Source organism: Lethenteron reissneri, chromosome 13 (genome assembly GCF_015708825.2).
Source record: "Lethenteron reissneri isolate LAM-NWPU_2019-01 chromosome 13, ASM1570882v1, whole genome shotgun sequence".
NCBI lineage: Eukaryota > Metazoa > Chordata > Hyperoartia > Petromyzontiformes > Petromyzontidae > Lethenteron > Lethenteron reissneri.
This window is the reverse complement of record NC_083791.1, coordinates 1,893,038-1,913,922: the sequence shown is the minus strand read 5'-3', so window position 1 is coordinate 1,913,922 and position 20,885 is coordinate 1,893,038. Positions and strand designations below refer to the sequence as shown.

Here is a 20,885-nt window from a genome sequence, read left to right as displayed (position 1 = left end):
TGTAACTTTCTGACCCACCCGACTGGACATCTGTGAAAGATAGCTCTATAGCTCATCAGATTCCTGCAGTATAAATAAGGATTCTGGTTATGGTATTACACAATGGTAAAATATACCCATTTTCCTTTAAATACCATCGCAGCTAATTCCATTATAGGAGGGTAGCCAGCACCTCCCGAGGATAGCATTGTACAAGAGCTCCATGCACGCCCGGCCACCTTTATCTACTCATTGCTGATATTCACGCAAACGTTATACCAGGTATCCATTCTGAGGCCAAGTTGGCTGCGGAAATCCCTTGGCAGATTCCCACAGTGCTTGCCACTGCTATTGTGTACGACACGGGTAGCCAGGATCGCGTGTCATGCAAACAACTGCGAGTGGTAAAGGATACATAACATGAATACGCACACTGGCATGGGATTCAGAGCGCACCCTTTAAGTGTTTCCCTATCTCGGGCTCTCACCATTGCGGCGGTAACAGCGGCCATGGCAGCTGGCAAGTGACAAGCCATGATTTCTGCAGAGCCGATGGCCATGGGCTAAGGCCAACTCACATCTGCTTGCGAGCTCTCACGGGGGAGGTGTGTGAATGTCTAGACATTAGCTTGCAGGTGTATGAGCGCTCTCGCTGGCTAATGTGCTGGCTGGCTGGCAAGTTGGCAGACTGGAGGCAGATGTGCCTGCTTGTGCGTGCACTCGGGCAATTCTGTGTGTGGAACAAACAAGCGTGGCTGCTGTAACCAGAACAAAGGTTTTAATTCCAGATGGCTGAGCGCGGCTAGCACACATACCACGTTGAGTCAATTTACAAGGATTGAGAAATCAAGTGGGAAAGTGGGGCCCATCCTCAACTTAGCACTAAGGTTGTGCGAATCACCACAGGTGATCCAGCTGTGGAAATTCCACCTTCAAATGGCATGCACTAGGCCTTCTGTGAACTTTCTACAAGTTGCTGCTCATTATCATATATGTATATTTCTTTATTATTATCATTTCATTACCAAAATACAAATATAATTATCAATGCAGTGCAGCTTGAATCAGCAAAATCTGCTCCTTAAGGCACGAAATTAAATGTTTTTTTTGGTTGCAAGGTTTCCCTTGCAAAATATATCATATATATAGTGTCTCCGTTCTGATTAAATATATATAGGGGTGTGAAATACTTTTTTTACTTTGAAAGATATATAGTGAATACATTTTAAAGGTTTTAGATATGCTTTTTTGTTAGTTTTATCACTAACTGTATCCCAAATGTGCCTTCATAGCTAAAGATAAATAAGCACTTGTGCACCGAAGAGAAATAACGTGAAGGAGAATGACCCCCACGCCACTTCCCAAGTCCTTCCAGTGCCTCCTCAATCCAGTGACTGTGTCGAACCCCCACTTTAAGGCGGAGTCCATCACATAGCGCGCAATGCACGAAGAATAAATGTACAATCTATCATCCAATACAAAAAACATTTTATCTCTCAGACCTGTAATAAAACAAAATAAGTGAAGAACTGAATTTATGTAATAGCTTTTTGTGCAGTCATTGATGAACAGGCTGAGACAATCAAACACTCCACCACAAGAGAATATGCTTTTATTTTATCTGGGAGCCGGGGGTTTGAACTTGGGATCTCAACAGCGCTAACTCAGTGCTCTGACACGACCATAGCATTAGTCCCTTGAGCTACCCGCCATCCAAGCACCAACAAAGGCCTCTGTGAGCGCGATGTCACGGCAATATTTTTTCACCGCAACCGCAACCGTGTCAGCGGCTGTGGCTTCATCTCCTCCCTCAGATTGTCCCTGAGTCCCGTAAGCCCGCATGGTCTTGTTGTTGGTTAATCGGGCCCTTGGCGGTTGCGCCTACTAGGACGGACCCTGGTTCAGCCCCATAGCCAATTTGACACAGACTGTGGGGGCAACATTTAAGTCATTTTGGACAGCGGTGGTATGACACGAGGAAATACAATTCAGGCCGACTCAGAGTGTCTCACTGCACATACACGCCGTTGGGAAGTACGGCACTCCTCTCCACTGCGGTGCCCTGAGCCAGAGGTAGAAATTCCATATTCCTGTGCCCTGTACCAGTCCCTCCATAAAATGATCACCGTTGACTTTGCACAAAAGTGTATTCTTTTCATAAACCCCCCAGAGAGATAATTGGTTCGATCAGAGATCGACCCTCAACCAAAACTCAAACTAACGTTCTGATTGTGCCTGAAGCACTCTACACCCCTTCCAGCCACGTGTCTGCCCAAAGCTCACACACGTGTTTAACAGATCTAATGGCAGTAGTTTGTGTAAGTCCTCTATTTCAGGTGCCCCTCTTTCTGTCTCTCAATGGCATTCTCAGCACACTTCTCTCTATGCTTCCTTGTGCCCTTTTTACTCTTCGTCCCAAGTTTTTGATCAATGACCATATTTCCGAGCCGTATGTCAAAGTATGTTGTATGCACTGTAAAAAAAAAGACATGCAATGCTACCTTTTATTATGAATATTAAAAAAATGTTGAGTCCATAAGCGACAATGCGTCTTCTAGCACGATAGGCTTGTGAATGCTCTACTGTGGATGATGGGCTCACTTGTGAATGCTGATGTAGGCCGTTGAGCTGACACAGCCTGTGGACAAGGCCTCAAAGATGACGGTGGTCTCCAGGCGGGAGAGGCCGGAGCCCCCCACTTCTGGCTGCACGTACACCCCACCAAACCCCAGCTGCCCGGCCTTGTGCAGCATCTCCACTGGAAATATCTCCTGTGGCACACCAAAGACAACGCACACAGACCACAAGAGGCAAGTGATATTAGCGAGCGCCTATTCCAGGCCGCCATTGCACGCAGGGGGGTTGCCACCTTGTCTTGTTTTTTTTTCTTTCTAGGATCGTCCTATTGTTGGATCAAGATACACTGCAGTCCTGGAAAAATGTGAATCTTCCCGGGACATTAAACGTCCCAGTCTTAGTCAGCTGTGTAATGATAATAGTCATTCGCAACTCTATACAATACATTCACACGTACGTTTTCTCCTCTTCCGGAATGGTAAGATATTATTCTTCCCATTAAACATCCCCAGTTGTAACAACATGAGAAAGTTTAATAGCTAGCCTCATACTCGGTCACCTTTGTCTCCCCTGTGCCGATGTTGGAATCCTGAATCAAGTACTCATTGAAGGCTGAGTTGACCTAGGGAAAGACAATCCTGGAAAAAACAGGACAGGTGGCAACCCTACGTGCCATGCCGGCCTGAATAAGCGTTCGCTAACACAACACTTGACTATGCTATTGTACACAGCGAAGAACCAACCCCATGTTTGCTTAATCGTAAACAGGAATGTGGCACGATAGAAAATAAACTGCGGTTCCATTACCACTGTAACTGTGCTAGGCTTGGTGCAAAGCTTGGCCATGTGGAGTGGCTAATGCACCTCTTAGAGGAGGTCATATAATAGCCTGCTATTTTTAATGTATAGACAGGAATAGCTGCACTTCCGATAAGCACGGTTGGCTACATAGATAGCCAAAATATAGACAATAAGAGGATTCAATGTTTTTTTTCCGCGATTCACTTTAGTCAATGATGCAAGTTAAGAGGACTGCATGTGTGAGAAATAGTTATACAACACAGTGTCTGTTGTAACTAAACTGGGGAAAGTGACGACAGTTGGACTTCGGGGGGTTGTAAGCAGACCACATCAGGTCCCAAAATCTACATAACGAGAAGTCAGGGTGGTGGTTTGTGCCCAGTGGCAGCGCGTTGCCCGCTTGTTCCAGAGGTTCATGGGTCCATCTGGCTCACAGTGGATGGTAAAGATCCCTCAATCTATCTCAAAAGGAGAAGGCCACTGTGTGCCTGTGTCGTGGTCCAAATGTAAAAAATGCACACATTGTAACATCACGCCCTCCTGGCAAGACTCGATCCCTCTGTGAAACACAGCTCCTTTGTGATAGCCCTGAAATTTGGCGAATGGCGAGAAAACCCACTGTTGCTCAATTATTAGGAGTGGGTAAGTCAATAAATGTGTCTGTAGGCCACGCCTAAGCCAATACATTCTCATGGATGTCTAGAAACAAACCTATGGCTGTGGGCTACATGGAAATATATGGCCACACTTATGCAATGTGTGAAATTCCTGGCTCACAACACAGGGCATGTACAGAAAGAAACTGGGTTCCTCGTGTAGGAGAACAAGTTAATTATCCCCCAACTAGCTGTAGACATTGCTGAAACAGGTGCAGTAGCAAAGATGCATACACAGACACAAATGGGCACGTATTACCGCAATGGCATGCGTGCAGAATGAGTGGAGAGCAATCATAAGTTCCTTAAACAAAATATAACCAACACAGGAGTAATGTCAGTCCACAAAACAATGGCAGCAACATCTGTCCAACAATATGGGAAAGACTGTAAATGAAAGATCTGAAGAAAGAAAAAAAACGCTTACGGTGGCCACCTGGCTGCCATATTGATCCGGAGGTTAAAGTCAACATTATCCAACAAATTCCCCAAGGGGTGTTTTTTGTGTTTGTGTTACAACTTCCAAGTTTCAAGTCAATAACAACAAACGGCCCCTGAGATACAGCCTGAACCGATGCATCAGACATCAATCAGGATGACTGATCGTCACACTTCTTCCCTGGGTTGCCTGTGCATTTCTGCAAACAATTCCCACTGCACAAGGTTTTTTTTTTATTCCCATCTCTGCCGTGGCTGCTTGACCGTTACGATATCAATGCTATGCCATTCTTAAATAACACCTGTAACACACACGCTTAGTTGTGGACGTTCAAGTTACACGAGCGGCCCGCTGTATTCATCTCCAGGGGTGGTCAATGAGCAGATTCTAGCTGCGTTCTGGGTCACATTTTAACAGTGGGGATGGAGGCCTTCCAACAGAAAATAAAAACACATTTAGACTTTAGACGCAATAATATAGGGAGCTGCACATTTACAGGATAGTCTCGTAACAAAGGAATTTTGGTACTTCAGGCAAATCCAATGTGATTTGACCGATATTGTATTTTTTATATTTTATCTCCAATTACATGCCAAATATCGTATTCGATTCATGACACATCACTTCAGAAAATTGTATTGCCACAATTCCCTTATTCAGCAGAATATCACAACTCACCAAGGAACAGTTTTGCAATTCGGTACCACGACTGCTTCCAGTGTCACGTTTACAAACAGCTCTTACTCAGCGTTGATCTGCCATTCCTTCACGCTCGGTAAAACAATGCTCCTGGCCGTCAATCGTCGAAAACAACGCAATGCATTCACGATTTTTATCCCTCACAGCTGTGCTCCGAGGAACATTGCTTGCAACAAAAATTGTAGGGTGATTTTGTGAGATCACCGTTGAATTCTTGGATTCAAACGTATCATCATTGAGTGCCATTTGTGCATTGCTTTGACAGAGCGCATGATGAGTGATGTAATTTTCATGGCATTATCATCATCGTCGTCGTGACACAAACGGGTTGAGAGCTGTAGCTGTAAAGTAGATGTAAAGTAAGTCACTGTGGATTATGTGCAAAGATCTTATGAACGATCATTCATACACAGTCAGCTAGATGGATGGATGGACCAGACTGATGGATGGAGGAACAGATGGGCAGACAGATGTACATCAGGTAAGATCAGTCACTGAGATTACTCACTTTTCAAAAAGAATGAAAACGACACGTGAACATAACAATAACAATATCACCTGAAATAACAAGCTCTTTATCTGTGACACTTCAAACCTCACATTTGAATATGGCGTTGGGCCATTCATGAAACAGGCACGATTCCAGGTGTCTGTGCCGAATGCTCCGGTCGGCAAAAACGGCATCGATGCTTGAAATTAAGACTTTGATCGTTTAGAGTTGCCAAAAAAATTACTTAAAAGCACTGTTGTGTTCTTCTGTGGAAATTACAGTTGATTTATTCGCGAAAGCAGACTAATGTACGATCACATTAGCTCTCTGCCGAACACTGACTGCAATACAATTTTTGTTTTATACACCGTCAAAAATAATTAACCTATCCCTAGGCAATGTGCTATGCACTGTGATTTCCTTTTCCTCCTTTCCTCATCTAACCTTCCCTCTCACACGGTAATGTTAAACACCGCGCTCCATTTGAAAAGCAACATTACAAATTTCCCTAACTGCAAAATGTGCCTTTTAATGAACCAAAATGTCCCACGCCTGTAGAAGGTAATTCATCTCAACGTATGCCGTTTACTTTGCCGAGTAGTTTTTTTTATGCAACGCCACTTCAAACGCGTAATGGCCCCATCTGCATTGGCACGTGACCATATCCCACCAGCAAGACCACAATGGAATATTGTGAGGCATTTATCTCAACTGTGAATCCCATGAAAATAAATCCCAAGTCAAAAGTATTGCCTGCAGGAAGAGATTGCTTGGTAGCCTCGAGGCAAAACCATTTTAACACAATTTAGACTATGATTCCCACAGCAGGGAATTATCAAAATGAACAACTGTAAAATGTACATTAAATACTCTGTGACATCTTCTACAAGATGAGACTGCTGGGAATCAGTGTCTTAGCAAATTTCAGCCTTTGTAACCCGCAATTATTAAGAATGTGATTGAACAAACTTGGATATATATAAGAGGATCACTAATTAAATGCTCAGTGTTTATTCTAATTCAAACATCCAGATGGATGGAATTGCAGTTATAAATTAGATTTTGTACGTGTGGAAAAACGTGTTTATCCAGTAAATACCGTTCTTATTCTATACACGTTAGCAAAACTCCACAGGGCCATGGAGGGTGTGGCCATCGACTCATACGGCGGCCTCGCGAGGACGTCCAACCCCAGGCACTAGGTCCCAAGGGGCGACGGAGACCGGGCACAACGACCACGGCCTCTCTAGCGACATCCTGGATTTTAACAGCAGCGCCTGGAATTGGTCGGAGAACCCCTGACGAGCGAGCCTCATCCTCTCAACATCTAGGCAGTCCGTTCAGCATGCCTGGCGTCAGGACATGGGACGCCCCGGCTGCCGCAGATATGTCTACTTGGACTGGCAGCATCCACGCTGGCCATGCCCGGTAGGTCCAGCAGATTGGAGAACAAATGCTCACCATCTCGCCTGCTACAAGCACAACGAATGCCATCAAACTGGCGGTCGATTGCCCGACAAAGGTATATCTCGGCCTGATAAGCAACAGTACAAACGGGCCTTCCCAAGGCCTAAGAAATGTGAAAGTTGAAGGCGCCTCTGATGCACAATGTGATTATATTGCGAAGATCCTCAAGTTTCATGACATTGATTTCGTGCAGCTGGAAGAAACCCATGTGGACCAAGAGCACCGTCGTAAGGCACCATTCGAAACGTGGCCTCCTACCGTACGTCGGCTATGTATGATGCGAAAGATGTTCAACATACGTACGTATGTACCATGAACGATAGCCTATTTTCATGAATAGCTCAACAGATTCAGCTTATTGCACCAACATGACCTGCCAGTCACAACCAATCGACTGATTATATTATTAGATCACGTGCATGACTGTACTGAAGACGTCATTGCATCTACGTAAAGACAGCCTCGCTTAACTGCCTCGCTTGGTATGAAGGAGGTCATAGGTTCGATCCCGATCCCGACCCCGACACCTGTATATATGTTGTTTGCATGTCTCTCTCTCTCGCCGTGGATTTCTCTCCGCATTCTCCGGTTCCCCCCCCCCCCCCCCACATTTATAATCATGCATTTATAGTATTTGGCTGCTATACATTTCCACATTATAAGCTATCAATTGTGGCCAGGTCGCTTCTGACAAAGAGCTATATAGCTCAATGGGCCTTAGCTGGTAAAATAACACATTGTTTAGTAAAATAAGGCTTTCAAATATTTAAATGTGATCTCACATTGACTCGGATCAGGTAGCGTTTTCACTCGAGATCTGGGTCAAAAAAGCTGACGATGCAGGGCGCCATCTCCAGCGAAACGTCCGCGCACCCATGTAAAGTTTGTGAGATTCCTCTACAACAACAAAACGCCAGTGGTACTCCTGAAGCAGTCGTACATATGGCCACGTTTGATTTGCGTGACACTTGTGTTAATTGGCCGTGTCGATTTTAGGAGGATTTACGACACATTTTTACACTAAGACCTGACCCAAAAACCTAATTACGAATTATAATATTGGCCGTGAGTGCTCACATATACAATTTATGTATTGACAGTTAGATGTAATTGGTTATAATTAAGGTCTAAAAGCAAAGTTAAATGTATTTATAACGCTCTGAACGCACGTCTAAAAAAATATTTTGCAAGAGTATAAAAAAACTGAACTCATGGTTTTTGTCAGCATCATCGTCTGCCAAAAATAACGAACTTAAGGCCAAATATACAAATGGCACGTAATGTATGCGAGAACAAATGCATTAACAGCCAGCACTCATCCTTCATATACACCTCAATGGAGAAAACCTTCATTAAAATATTCAATCATTTTCATATTGACAGCAATAGTTCAATCAAACTAACGACTGTGCTTTGAAGATCCAACACATTTGCGCTACATGTCATATTTCAGTAACTAATTAAAAATTAAAGAATCTATTGACTACAAATTATATTATTACAAAAACAAAACACAGTTGGGCGCTTATAAATACTGCATTGTGGGTAATGAATGCATGCAGTAGAAGTCACTATCAAGAGCCTTGATAAATGTCTCACCCCGAACTAATTATTTCATAAACTGTGCAGTTTATCATTAGTTGAAGGCAAATTATTGTTGAGCATGGTAATGTATCATTTGCAAGCCATCGCAGTGACGAGTTTAATTTTGCAGCTTGAGGTTTACAAAGGGTGGCAAACGAGGCACACGAATCCCCCTGGTACCCTCCGCATTTCGTTTGCAGATTCCCTTAACCGGCTTGGACTCCGTCACCCTCTCGTCATCCCTCACAGTCATCAACCCACGCGCCTAAAATCTCACACGCACGCACACCGCAACAAAGAAACATTTGGTTGTGAGCGTTGCTCTTTAACTCGCCGGTGAGCGGAAACAACGATGACTGTTGTGTCAAACGCTCGCACGCCGCGTGACAATTAATTTGTTTGGATGTGTCTGGTTGTGGAGGGTTTCACGACACAAACGCGGTCACATCGATAACGCGGCCTAATGCAAAACTCGAATCACTGTGACATTCGCTGCGAACATTGTGACATTCGCTGCGAACCCCTAAGTGTAATATAAAAAACCTCAATTTGTAAGTACAAGCGTTGTTCATAAGCATCGAATAAGGCCACACAGGCACATGAGATGGTGGTGTGGCCCACATCTCGCCTGTCCACCTTGAGTCAACCTGAGCATGGCCAAGAATCAAACGCAGGTTACCAGGAAAAATCCATAATGCACACACATATATAAATCTCGATACACTTTACAACCACAATGTACGAAATTGTGCGTTGTGAAATTATAAAATGCACGACAACAACCGCCGCGAAGCACCGCGACGGACAACAGAGGTCCATTCCCCCGTCACGGAGAAGCCGTCACTCTCGCACGCTGCCCTCCGCGCCAGAGCATTACATTGCGAGGCCCGGCTTAGGAAGCAGATGGCAGGGCTCTGCCCGTGACCCAGCCTGCATCCATCACAGCACATGGCTAACAGCTGTCCGGGGGCTGGAGGGACATTGTTGCTTATCAATTCCAGCTCCACGCTACCCAGCAGGGTTCCCCCACAGCCGTTTTCCAGGGGACCTTACCCTGTTAGCAGCCGCTGGAAATCTCGACAAAGCACGGGGGGGGGGGGGGGGGGGGAAGGGGTGGACCCCTTCTCCCAGGGCTGGCTAGTGGGGAAACAGAGCGTGAGATCGAGAATTCCCGGAGCGTGTTATTGGGGGGGTGGGGGAAATGCATCACAATGTCATACTTCTTCAACCCAATTGCATGGGGAGACAATGTTTTTGTTCGGTGCGGACGGTTGCAAAAGCGCAGATCAAAATACATAAAAATCGTTGTTAATTAAGCTGATTGTTAAGATCGCTATACACACTCGGTTAATTTTTTTAAGTTATCGCAACTTATTCGAATTCTGGAACCGTTATCATTGAACAAGACAAAAATAATTACATCTGGAACTCCCACAGTGAGCAGTGTAACGTCACCCCGTGTCAGAGAACCTTGCTCAGAAGAGCGCATCGTACAACATACTCACAGTCTTTGTAGAAGGAATCAATATAGATTTGAAGTTTTCGTGACTGCAGGAATCCATACTCTTTGGTTCTTTCAGTAAAGTCACGTAGATATGAAGCAAAATAAATGATTTATTTTGTGTTTGTAGAAGGACTTTTATCTGTACATTTATACGACTTCCAAACAAGAATATCCATTGCATGGTGGTCACACAATCTAATGCTCAGAGCTGGACCACATAATTAAGTAACAAACTACATTTACTCTGATAAATAAATACCCAATGACAAGCGCTCCTGGCTGAGAGTGTTCAGTACTTGAGAGCTCCAGTTTATTGTGAGGACCAGGACAGCAATTGAACCGAGAAACTCAGCAGTGGCATTTGCTCGGTGAGGCACCCAGCCAGGTTAAAAGCGCTCAAATCTGAGGATAATACCGAGTGAAATCATAAAGATTTGACATTAGCTTTCCATCTGTTGGCTCAAATTGATAACCCGAGAAAAGTAGTTCAGCTCAAATGTACTGTATTGCAGTTATATCTGGATTGTTTTAATGCCAATGGTTGGAACCTGTCCCATATGAAATAACCACACACACACATAGCCGTTGGTGTTCACATGGAATTCATTAATGCTGCCATAAACCACCTAAAATAAAATGTTCCAACATTTCATAACACTTTGGTTCTCCTTGATATATACGTATCAAAAAGTTTTTTTACACCAGTTGACTTTCCCATCAGAGTTAAATTAAACGATGAAAATAGTCCAGCAATTAACGGCGTGCTGAGATAGAAAAATAGCAGATCGTCAGTGTTTGGCCAATAGGGTTTCATCAAAACTAGTTTTACTCCCAGCGTGAAACAACTTAAATTGTAATTGTGCAAATGAGCGTCGAGCGCTTTTTGTGAGCAAACCACGAGCTTGACTGCACGAGCCTCTGCTTCAACAGCGGCGTGCAATTATCACACAAAGGAATTGAGGTTCATCGCCGATTGTGCGTTTCTCGTATTCGATTTTTATGCATTTCACTTGTGGACGTTGTGTTTGATCGTCGTCGCAAAGGCCAAAGGTGCAGCCCAACAATTGCTGGCCCACGCCACCGCCTGGAGGAAGGGGCCTCCACTAGAGGGATCTCTTCGTAGCCCTTCTATGACGTATTTAGTTAGACCACTTATCCATGCTGGACTTAAATGTTGGAAGAGGTGAGATTACCCACACTTTACCCCACCACGTCACGGTAGTAGCGAGCTGTCTAAGAGGGTGATGTCATGGCCATATCAGTAGGTAACGTCGAAGTTGCCATGTAAATTCCAAAAGGACGATGGGGCGGTCGCAGTCCCTTCATTGAACCTTATGGCGGTACCCCGGCATTCCATAATACCCCGGCTCTCGCACAATGTCCATGATGCAGTCATGTTTAGTTTGTTGATGGTCGGCAATGCAGCAATCGAATCATCTCGACGAGCTGTACACGATGCACCACGACGGTGCGTACGAGCTTTCAGGGTCTCAGCGCAATCGTCCTCGCAGCGTTTCGACATCGCGGATTAGCACTGATTTCGGATTGATTGGTACCCCAGTCGCGGAGTGAAGTACACCCCTGTAAACAAAAATGTGTCCTAGAAATCAAATATTTAATTGCCTCGGCCATTTTGTATTATTTGGTACCCCAGGGTACCGCCATAAGGATCATTTGGAAAAATAAAAACATCGGTAACAATACTTACCTTGTCATGTGGCGACAATTTAAGCGAAAGCCACACTAAGGAATGGTTCAGACATGTAAATTGACTAAATAAATTATCCTGAATACAAAATCTATATTTTAACAATGCAGAAAAAAATACGGGGTACACACGTTGACTTCTACGTTTGCACGCGAATTGCACGCAATGCAACGCTGCGCAAAACATAAAACACATCAGCGCTCGTAATGAAGAACAAGCAAATTCACGATGAAGATGCAGGTCCCCATCACAGCAGAGTGTTTGTTTTCCACCACTGATTCAGCACTACTAACAATGATGATTACCACCAAACACTTGTGCGAGTATGTGTATCCTCTGACATTGTTAATTATAAGTCATAGGTTCTCAATTTACCTTTTACGGGAGGTTTGTTCCATTAGTATGCTTGACCAAATTAAGTTTTTTTGGCATGTGATGGGAAATTGGAGTGCCTGAAGGAAGACGTGCGATTTGAGACGAAGCAAATTCCAGACCGATATATATATTTGTTTTATTGTATTTATTGTTTTTGTTATTGTGCTTATATAAGCGCGACGCAGTGAGGGGGTTTCAGAACCTCCATGGGATGCAGGTCCCAGACTCTGTACTCCTGCGTTGAGAGGAGGGAGGAGAGTCAGCTCACTACCCACCCCCCCTCCCCCCGAGTGGGGACTTTTATGTGGGCGAGGAAAGACAGGGGAGGATCAACTTAAGTAAGAGGGGCGATGAGGAGAAGGGGGGCTTATATTGTGAATCCTACTTTCTCGACTGCCTCCGCCAGCGAATACAATGCGCTGCAGGTTTGTCTCCCATGTTAACTGTGGCTCCACCATCGGCTTGCGATACTTTAGAAATCAGTTTAATCACACATGACAGAACCGCATTCAAACACAAATCTCAGGAGTCATGGCTCAGTGCTCTGACCTATGATCCATCTGCCTACCTCAAAAATTAACGTTTTTTTAAGTGAGGGTTTTTTTTACTTATATTTTCTACAAGGGTCACATTTTACAATCACATACTGCGAGGTCAAAAACAATCTTTTTGTCAGCCTCAATGTACACAAACTCGGAGTCTATGTTCGCAACAGCTAATAACTATCTTCAATGAAGCATAATCCTTGGAAAAATTCAGTCAGAATTGAAGAGACAAATTCAGGATTCGTTTTCATATATACATCTTTAAGTTAACTTTGACTCATCCAGATAATTGGCCTCATACTGTGCGTCTGCCTGTGTCTGTATACGGGAATATCCATGAAAAAGCGTTATTATCCAGCACTCATACAATTAATCTGCAAAGGAAAATGGTTTAATATGCTTCGTTACATGTGTATTTTAACAGTTTAGAGAAAGAACAAAAACTTTATTATAACATTCTCGAATGACGCAAAGTAAAGTGGGAGCCTTACCTATCGGATGAGAATGTGTTATTTGAAACCAGAGAAAATTATAACATGGAGCAAAGATCACATCTATGCCAGAGAGACGGTCTCCATATTTTCAGCTCTCAGTGTATCCGCGTTCAAAAACAGGCATTACCGTTTCCTGGACCAGTGGTGAAACTAGAACATTCTCAAGAGGACAATCAATAGGCGACGACATGAACCATGGAGCCATGACAGGCTGGATCAGGTCAGGATGTAAACGCGCAACATTCTGGTTATTAGGTCAAGCATCCTGCCACACAGCCCAAACTGGTCAGATACAGTAACGTGCATTAATCCTTAACATCCTCAGCAGTAACGTTCCGATAGCAATTGTGAAAAAAATAACATACCCACTAGAGTGAGTTCCATAGTTAAGAAATTTTAAGAAAATAATTGGCATCACGTGCAGTTCAGCGTGAATAGGGGGCGATAATTGCGGATTAGATGTCAAAGCAGAACATATTTAACGAGCATCTGATGGCCTTGGAGGAAATACGTTTGACTCGCTCGACGAAAATTAACAGTAGGTTGAGACAGTACCAAGGTGATGTATAAGATATTTCACCACTGGAGGGACTTCCATCAATAGGTTGGTCGGCTTAAACTCATATCAACGTATCTCCCTGCACACAATATACGCCTTGGGGAGTACTCTTCTCCATATAAAGCCTGCAACCAGCGGTAAAATATCCACATTCCTATGGCGAAAGCCAGTCAATGTGTAGAGAATCACCAGTGACATCCCACACATTTGTAGTTATTATACAGACCCAAAAATAATGATTGAATCAATCCCTGCCACGATTTCTTCCCACGTCTCTCAACTCTACAAGACCTCATACCTCCAACTTTGAGACATCTCCTGCATCCACCTCTAACTTAGCCTGGCTGCCATGGAGACCCTCATCCTTGCCTTCATCATATCCAGAATGTACCTCTCTCCTCTGAAGCCTCCCCCAATCATCTCCAGACTCCAGATCATTTAAAACGCCACTGCAAGACTCCTCCACCTCACCCATAAATGAGATGGGCACCATCCCAACACTTCACTCTCTTCCCCTGGCTCCCAATCCAAACAGAGTAAGATTTGAGGATCGCACTCATCGCCGTCGTCTTCAAGATCCTCCGCGGACTCACCCCTGCGATCCGCCCCTGATCTCATCCCATTCTCCTTCGCTCCCCACTCTCCCCTGCCTCTCCCCCTATCGTCTTTCTTTACTCCCCGTCATATACTCTCGCTCTACACGCTCTCTCCGCTCCAGTAACCAAGGCTTTCTGTGTAAGCTCCCGGTCAAGCATCATTCGGTGGGAGGTCGCTCATTCTCCTCTGCTGTGCCACGGTCTGGAACTCTTCCCTCAGCCACCCGTGCTGTTGACTCCCTCTTCAAGTCCAAACTCACGATCCTTGCTTTTCCTTCTGCCTACGACTAACTGCCTATCTATGAAAGAAATATTCCCACTGCTGCGTCTTGAGATATGGTTACATTTAAATGCAATATAAATGTAAATTATACTGTATGTCCCAAACACAATACTACTTGGGCAGTTCAGCCTTTAGAATGGATATCATACACAGATTATAAGTGCAAACTTGCAGGAACATTATAAGCAAAGTACATCCGTAAGCAGAGGGCATACGCTTCAGTTAATGTACTCCTGCGATGAAATCCGGCACAATCTGATTGTTTGCACAATGCCAATATTAAATGTACGAATAAAACCATCGTTTTGTAGCCTGACCTGCCCACCTGTTTTCTTCTGGTTCACAAATTACCTACTCGGGCCCACACGCGCAACCTGACACTGGCGCGGTGCGAACGCAGCAGTGCGAACGCAGCAGTGCGGAATTTCCATCACTGCCACGCTTGGGACGCTCATTACACTCCGTTCGTCGACCAATACGTTGGAATTCACGGTTGCCACATTGACAAATCGCTGGGCCCTCTTAATTATAACAAGGCTACCTTAATAGATTCCACCGGACGACCTGCGCTGCGCAGACATCTGTCCGGAGGGGTAATGTATCGGATGTATCAGGTATCAGTGACAAACGATGTGGTTCAGTTGGCCTTGCTCCGATCCGGGCCGCATAAATGGCTTATTGGACAAGCAATGCCGTATCGACATAGCTCGTTCTACCCTCGAGTGTTATTTACCATAATTGTTTTTTATTATTTATTTACTCGGGTTAGCCACACAATACTTTACGACTATATTTCACGAGGGTACTGCATTGGGTTGCTTTGGCCAACATCAATCACATTGCATGCTTGTTAGCTGTGGAAGGAAACAAAAATATCCGCAGCAAATCTATGCAGAAGAGGAAAATAACATACAATCTCCACTCGGAAAGGTGCCCGCATCAGGAATCGAACCCAGGGCTCCTTGCTGTAAGACACAAGTGTTGCCACTGCGCAAATCTGCCGCCCTAATAATTGTAACGTATCCACCATCTGCTAATCCTCTTGCTCTACGGAGACCTCTCCACACCGCTCAGTGCGGGTTGCAAGTATGTATGTGTAGTGTATAACGTAGTGTATAGTCGTGTATACAGGCAGTCCTCGACTTATGAACACTTGCACTTATGAACCAGCTTCCATGAAATGTAAAAAACAAATTCACGTTGACTTAAAACGTGAACTCGCACTTGCAAACTGAAACGCGGAACTATTTCCTTCAGCGGAACGATCCTCCACGAGATGTAATGAGTCACCCCGCGCTGGGAGTGAGTGTGTGTGCATGTGTGTGCACCCGCGCACACGTGTGCATGTGAAAGTGAGTGTGTGTGCGCGTGCGTATACACGTGCCCCTGTGTGAGTGTGTGGGGAGCAGTCATGCAATGTTGAGTGCGCTGCGCTACCAACCAGGTGACCCGAGTTAGATTCCCGCTCACGACCAACACGATGATCTGAATGGGTCCCTAGGTCGACTCAGCATTAAATGAGTACCTGGTTCCATGTGTAAACATCACCACTAGGGAGTCAATGGTGGTCATTGGTGGCCGAGCGTGGTGCCGCGCCGGCCTTCATAAGCACTGCTTTCCAACAGTTTGTCATTGTCGTTGGAGTGTGTGTCTGTGTGCGTGTCTCTTTGTCTGTGTGTGTCTGTGTGCGTACGTGCACGCCCTCCACGTATGTGTGCAAAATTGTCCTCGATGTACATCCACCACCGGAGTGGAAGAATGGCAGGCACATCTTACAGAACACAAGTCGATGGTCAGTGGGCAGATCAGCTCCATAGTAGGTCCTGGTGTCAAGGACATGGGCCCGCATCCACTGGTCTGTAATTATATAGTCCAGCAGATGTTCTGGTTTGGACCCAGTGTGCATCCATGATGTTGTGCGGATGCGCCGATGCCGGAACAGCGTGTTCGTAATTACAAGCCCATGGACTGCACAGAAGTCTAGCAGCATCGTCCGTTATTTTTGAGCCGATCTGGACCATGCCTTCCAATCACTCCAACCCAGGTGTCTGCGTCATGACCCACTCAGGCATTAAAGTCACCTAACAGGATGACTCTATCCCGAGGGGCCACTTTAGCTCGCACCTGGGTAAGAAAGTTATAGAAGGCGTCTGACTCATCGGCCTTGTCTGCATCCCTCCACTGATCATCTTTGGCGGGGGCGTAAGCAACCACCACCATTGCTCGCCTCTAGTTGATGGGGAGGCGAGCCCACAGTAGCCTGGGACTTACAGCCTCCCACACCTCACTGCCACGGTCCCACACCCCCTTCATGATTTTGTTCAAAAGAAGTTCCACTCCTTGCTGTTTGGTCGTTTCCTGCCCCGAGTGGAGAACTGTCCACCCCTCAGGATGACTGGAACTAGAACCGGTCCACTGGACCTCCTGTATTCCGCAAAAATCCAGGTGGTACAAGTCCATCTCCAGACAGAGGAGTGGCAGCCTCTCCTCCGCAACATTCCACGTGACCAATCCCAGTGTTCTCCGGTTCCTGGCTCTGCCAGGTGGAGTTTGGCCAGATGGCATCATGAGCGCCTGTCCCCCTGGTCTCTAGCACAAGCTTATTTTGATGTTTCCACCATGATGCAAGGTAAAGAAAAGTGCCAGGTGGAGGGGTTACCAGCCCCTCGCATGCACCGATCTATCTCCATACACATCATGCCCCACTCACACCAACATGGCCTGCACCACACACAGACTCTACCACTTACATTGAGTCCCAGCCTCGGGACTCAAGGTAAGTGGATATAAAGCGGATTTTTCTTCTATTATGTTACTTCATTATACGTTTTATTCACCATACAAAATGTACAGTGTTACATGCAAATGTACATTAGTTCTTATATGTAAGTATAACAAATCTTCCCTTTTTTATTGAACCGTAACACATTTCATAACAATGACCGTATGGGCATTTAAATAGAGTACATTGTTGTGTTCTGACTTACGAACCGTTCGACTTACGAACGGGCCTCATGAACTCATCATGTTCGTAAGTTTAAAACTGATGGTAGTATAGTATGTATGTTGAACGTCTTTCGCACCGTACGTTGCCAACCGTGCTAATCGGAGATGCGGGGGATGGAGAACAAGCTCAACACAAACATCAGTTCTAAAGAAATTCATTTTCAATTTACAAAGTCACTTCACATGTGTGCATCGTTTTGTTTGCTTTCACAGCTGTTCAGATAAAACGTGTATTTAGTCACAAAGTAAATCAATGTTTTTAATGCCATTACCCACAATGCTATCTTCCAGTGGATGATAATGAACGGTGAATGCAAATCTAAGCTAATCTGTGTGCTATATGAATTTCAATACCATAACACTGCCTACCACCTAAAGATGTGCAGACTACATGGATTTAAACCGTGTTTTGAAGTGTAAAGCACCGTTTAGATGCAGCCATTTAAATTCTCCCTCTGACTCTCAGTGATAGACATGAGGATAGATGTACTCCCGCGCGCCTTTAAAAGTCATAGTGAAATTGTTCATTATAACTAATTTTGTTGTATGACATCAAAGGGAACATATTGTGCTTTGGGGTATTTTTAAATCGTTAATAAATGATGCTCAAGGTAATTGCCGGTGAAGCAGTGCCAATGTTGGTGGTTAAGCATGTAATAGTTACTGCCACATTATTTATGTTTTCAACGAATTTTTACTGAAACATGTGAAGTAAATGCCATTAAATCCCCCTTTTTACGACTTAAACTATTTGGATGTTTTTAGGCGGGGGTTTGTTTTTGCCCTATGTTACAAAGATACAAAAGTGTCAGCCTGATAGCTCATTGGATTCCTCCAGAATAAATAAACATTATGATTCTGCTTCATATTGCACGCACAACCGCAGCGCACGCACACACACACACTCTCCGCTGTGCAGCACGGCCTGACAGCCCACACCGGTCGGCATGTCGAACCAATTTCCAGATTAGATGACGAACACCACCACCCTCCAAATGTGTTAAGGAACACTGAGATAGTAGCCCTGACTGTTTCTATACCCCCTGGCTCTGTCATATACCCCCGTTTTGTATTATATACCGCGCTTATTGTGTTGTGTACCCCCTTGCTGTGTTATATAACTCCTTCTTGTGCCAGAATACCCGTATGTTGTGTTGAGCAAAGTGCCACCACTGAACAAGCCATCAGAAGCCATCATTCAACATATGGGATCAAATCCAGAAGTCAAAGTGTCTCCTCCGTGTTCCTCAGACACCGGGGGGAGGGGGGGGGGGGTGTGCTCATCTCCACTGGTGACTCTGAGCCAGGGGCCAGGGAACTCCACATTCCCATGGCAGGTGACAGTCTCACCACAGGACAATTACAATGGGCAGCCAATGCCAGACCTGGGCAGTTTAAAGAGACGGCATGCAAAGCGACAAACATAAAACGGGAGGTACAGGGGAAACCCTGCAATTGCTTGCTCACATCTCAGCTGCCACGCCGGGACAACGAACAGGAGACCTTTGGATTGTGAGTCCAGTACGTTGACCTTTAACGCCAAGGCAGCATCGGCAGTCCGGCGGTGTAAAACAGCAACAGGGGGCTCGTGCTGGAGGAGCGGAGGGTTCCGCTGCCTGAGAAGACACGGCTCGATCCCCCGGCGCCGAGCGCGACGCTTCACTGACCGCTGTCCTTCCCAGGGGGGCCATCTTGATGCCCACACATTAAACCCTCCCGTGACTCGCCTTACAAGCCAGCGGGGCATCGGTGCACTTGCCTCCGCCACCAAATCAGCATTCATTCATTCTTGCTCATTCGGTGCTGCATCCAGAGACTCCGATGTGCGGTAAGGACAGCTGTTGGGGCTGGTCTAATTTCAACAGAGGCAATCATTTCCAGCTCTGCAATCAGGCGGATTGGTTATCCACACGGTCAGTTGACATTTCTTATGATTTAGCATTTTAAAGGCTGTAAAGCATGCTCCTTAGTCAAATGAATGCCCTGCTCTGATAAGCGTCAAGGTGGTGTTCCCCTCCTGTTTACTACCCTGAGCCATTGATGGAAATTCCACATTCCTTTGGAGGGAGACGAGCCTCTCTAATAGGACAACCACTTTTCACTAGAGGAACGATGAGGCTGAGTCAACCCCCAACCAGGATTTGAACTTGCAACCTTCTGCTGTTGAGCCGCTTGCTTTAGCCTCCGGATGGATTTCTATGATCCCATCCATTGTTCAGATGAATGCATTTTGTCACCGAACAGCTTTGTTCAGAGACGGTGGTGGTTGTTGTTCGATGTCCACGTCTGCGCAGACATTTATTCCAGAAACATTTTTATTTTAAATGGGTTCTGAAAGGGACGTTTGGTTGATATATTTCTCAACATTTATACGTGTGTGTGCATAAATATATTCTGAGTGCATGTGTACTAAACTTGGGAGTGTCCAGACAAAGCCCATGAACACAAGGGAATACCATTTAAAATCTGCACAGGGATAGTCAGGAACCCATTTGCTGCAGAACACGCAGTTGGGAGTGCCACGCCAATGAGGCACGAACGAATCTCAAATTGCTCTCATCTGGTGAATATTGAATTTACTTAATTTGCTGACTACAATTGAGAGAGGTTCACTTTCTACCACAAGCTACAGCCCCAAATGCGCTATCAGTCGTGTCATAAGGCAAAGCCTTCCAACTCCAGATCTCTCCATGCTGGCAGCAGAGAGATAGATTCACCAGCAGATTATCCCCCAAGGATGATGAAGCCAAGACAGCGGCGCATCGCGGTGTAACCCCGCAGGGCCCATCTCTCTCAGACACCAGCCGGTGCTCCGCTTCACACCGTTTTTTAGAACGCTTTTATTCCGCGCCAAAATAATCTGGCAAGTAGGATAATGTCATCGGAACTGGATTGGCCACGTTACATACTGATTGGTGACCCAGGTTGCGACCATATGCTCAATGCACTTGAAAATCTGTTGTTGTTTTTTTTACATCTCAGCTGACTGCCCAAGATTAATGTACAAAACCTCAGGAGTGCCGACTCTATATGCCACGCAGGAAGAGCTGGTGCTCGGGTAGTTTGCAGCACCCCCTTAAATTCTCGACCGCTTACGCGACCGCCTTTGCGACGTACCCCAGG

At 45.3% G+C, this 20,885-nt stretch overlaps 1 protein-coding gene across 2 annotated transcripts in view; it reads right to left on the bottom strand.

Annotated features, from left to right (window-relative positions):
- Window positions 1-20,885, bottom strand: part of ACAD8 (acyl-CoA dehydrogenase family member 8) — a 591,584-nt gene that overhangs the window by 277,778 nt on the left and 292,921 nt on the right. For both annotated transcript variants that reach the window (XM_061550860.1, XM_061550861.1), the window contains one exon: window positions 2,581-2,750. In XM_061550860.1, the coding sequence (XP_061406844.1) occupies window positions 2,581-2,750 (170 nt within the window). The remainder of the gene's footprint in view (window positions 1-2,580; window positions 2,751-20,885) is intronic.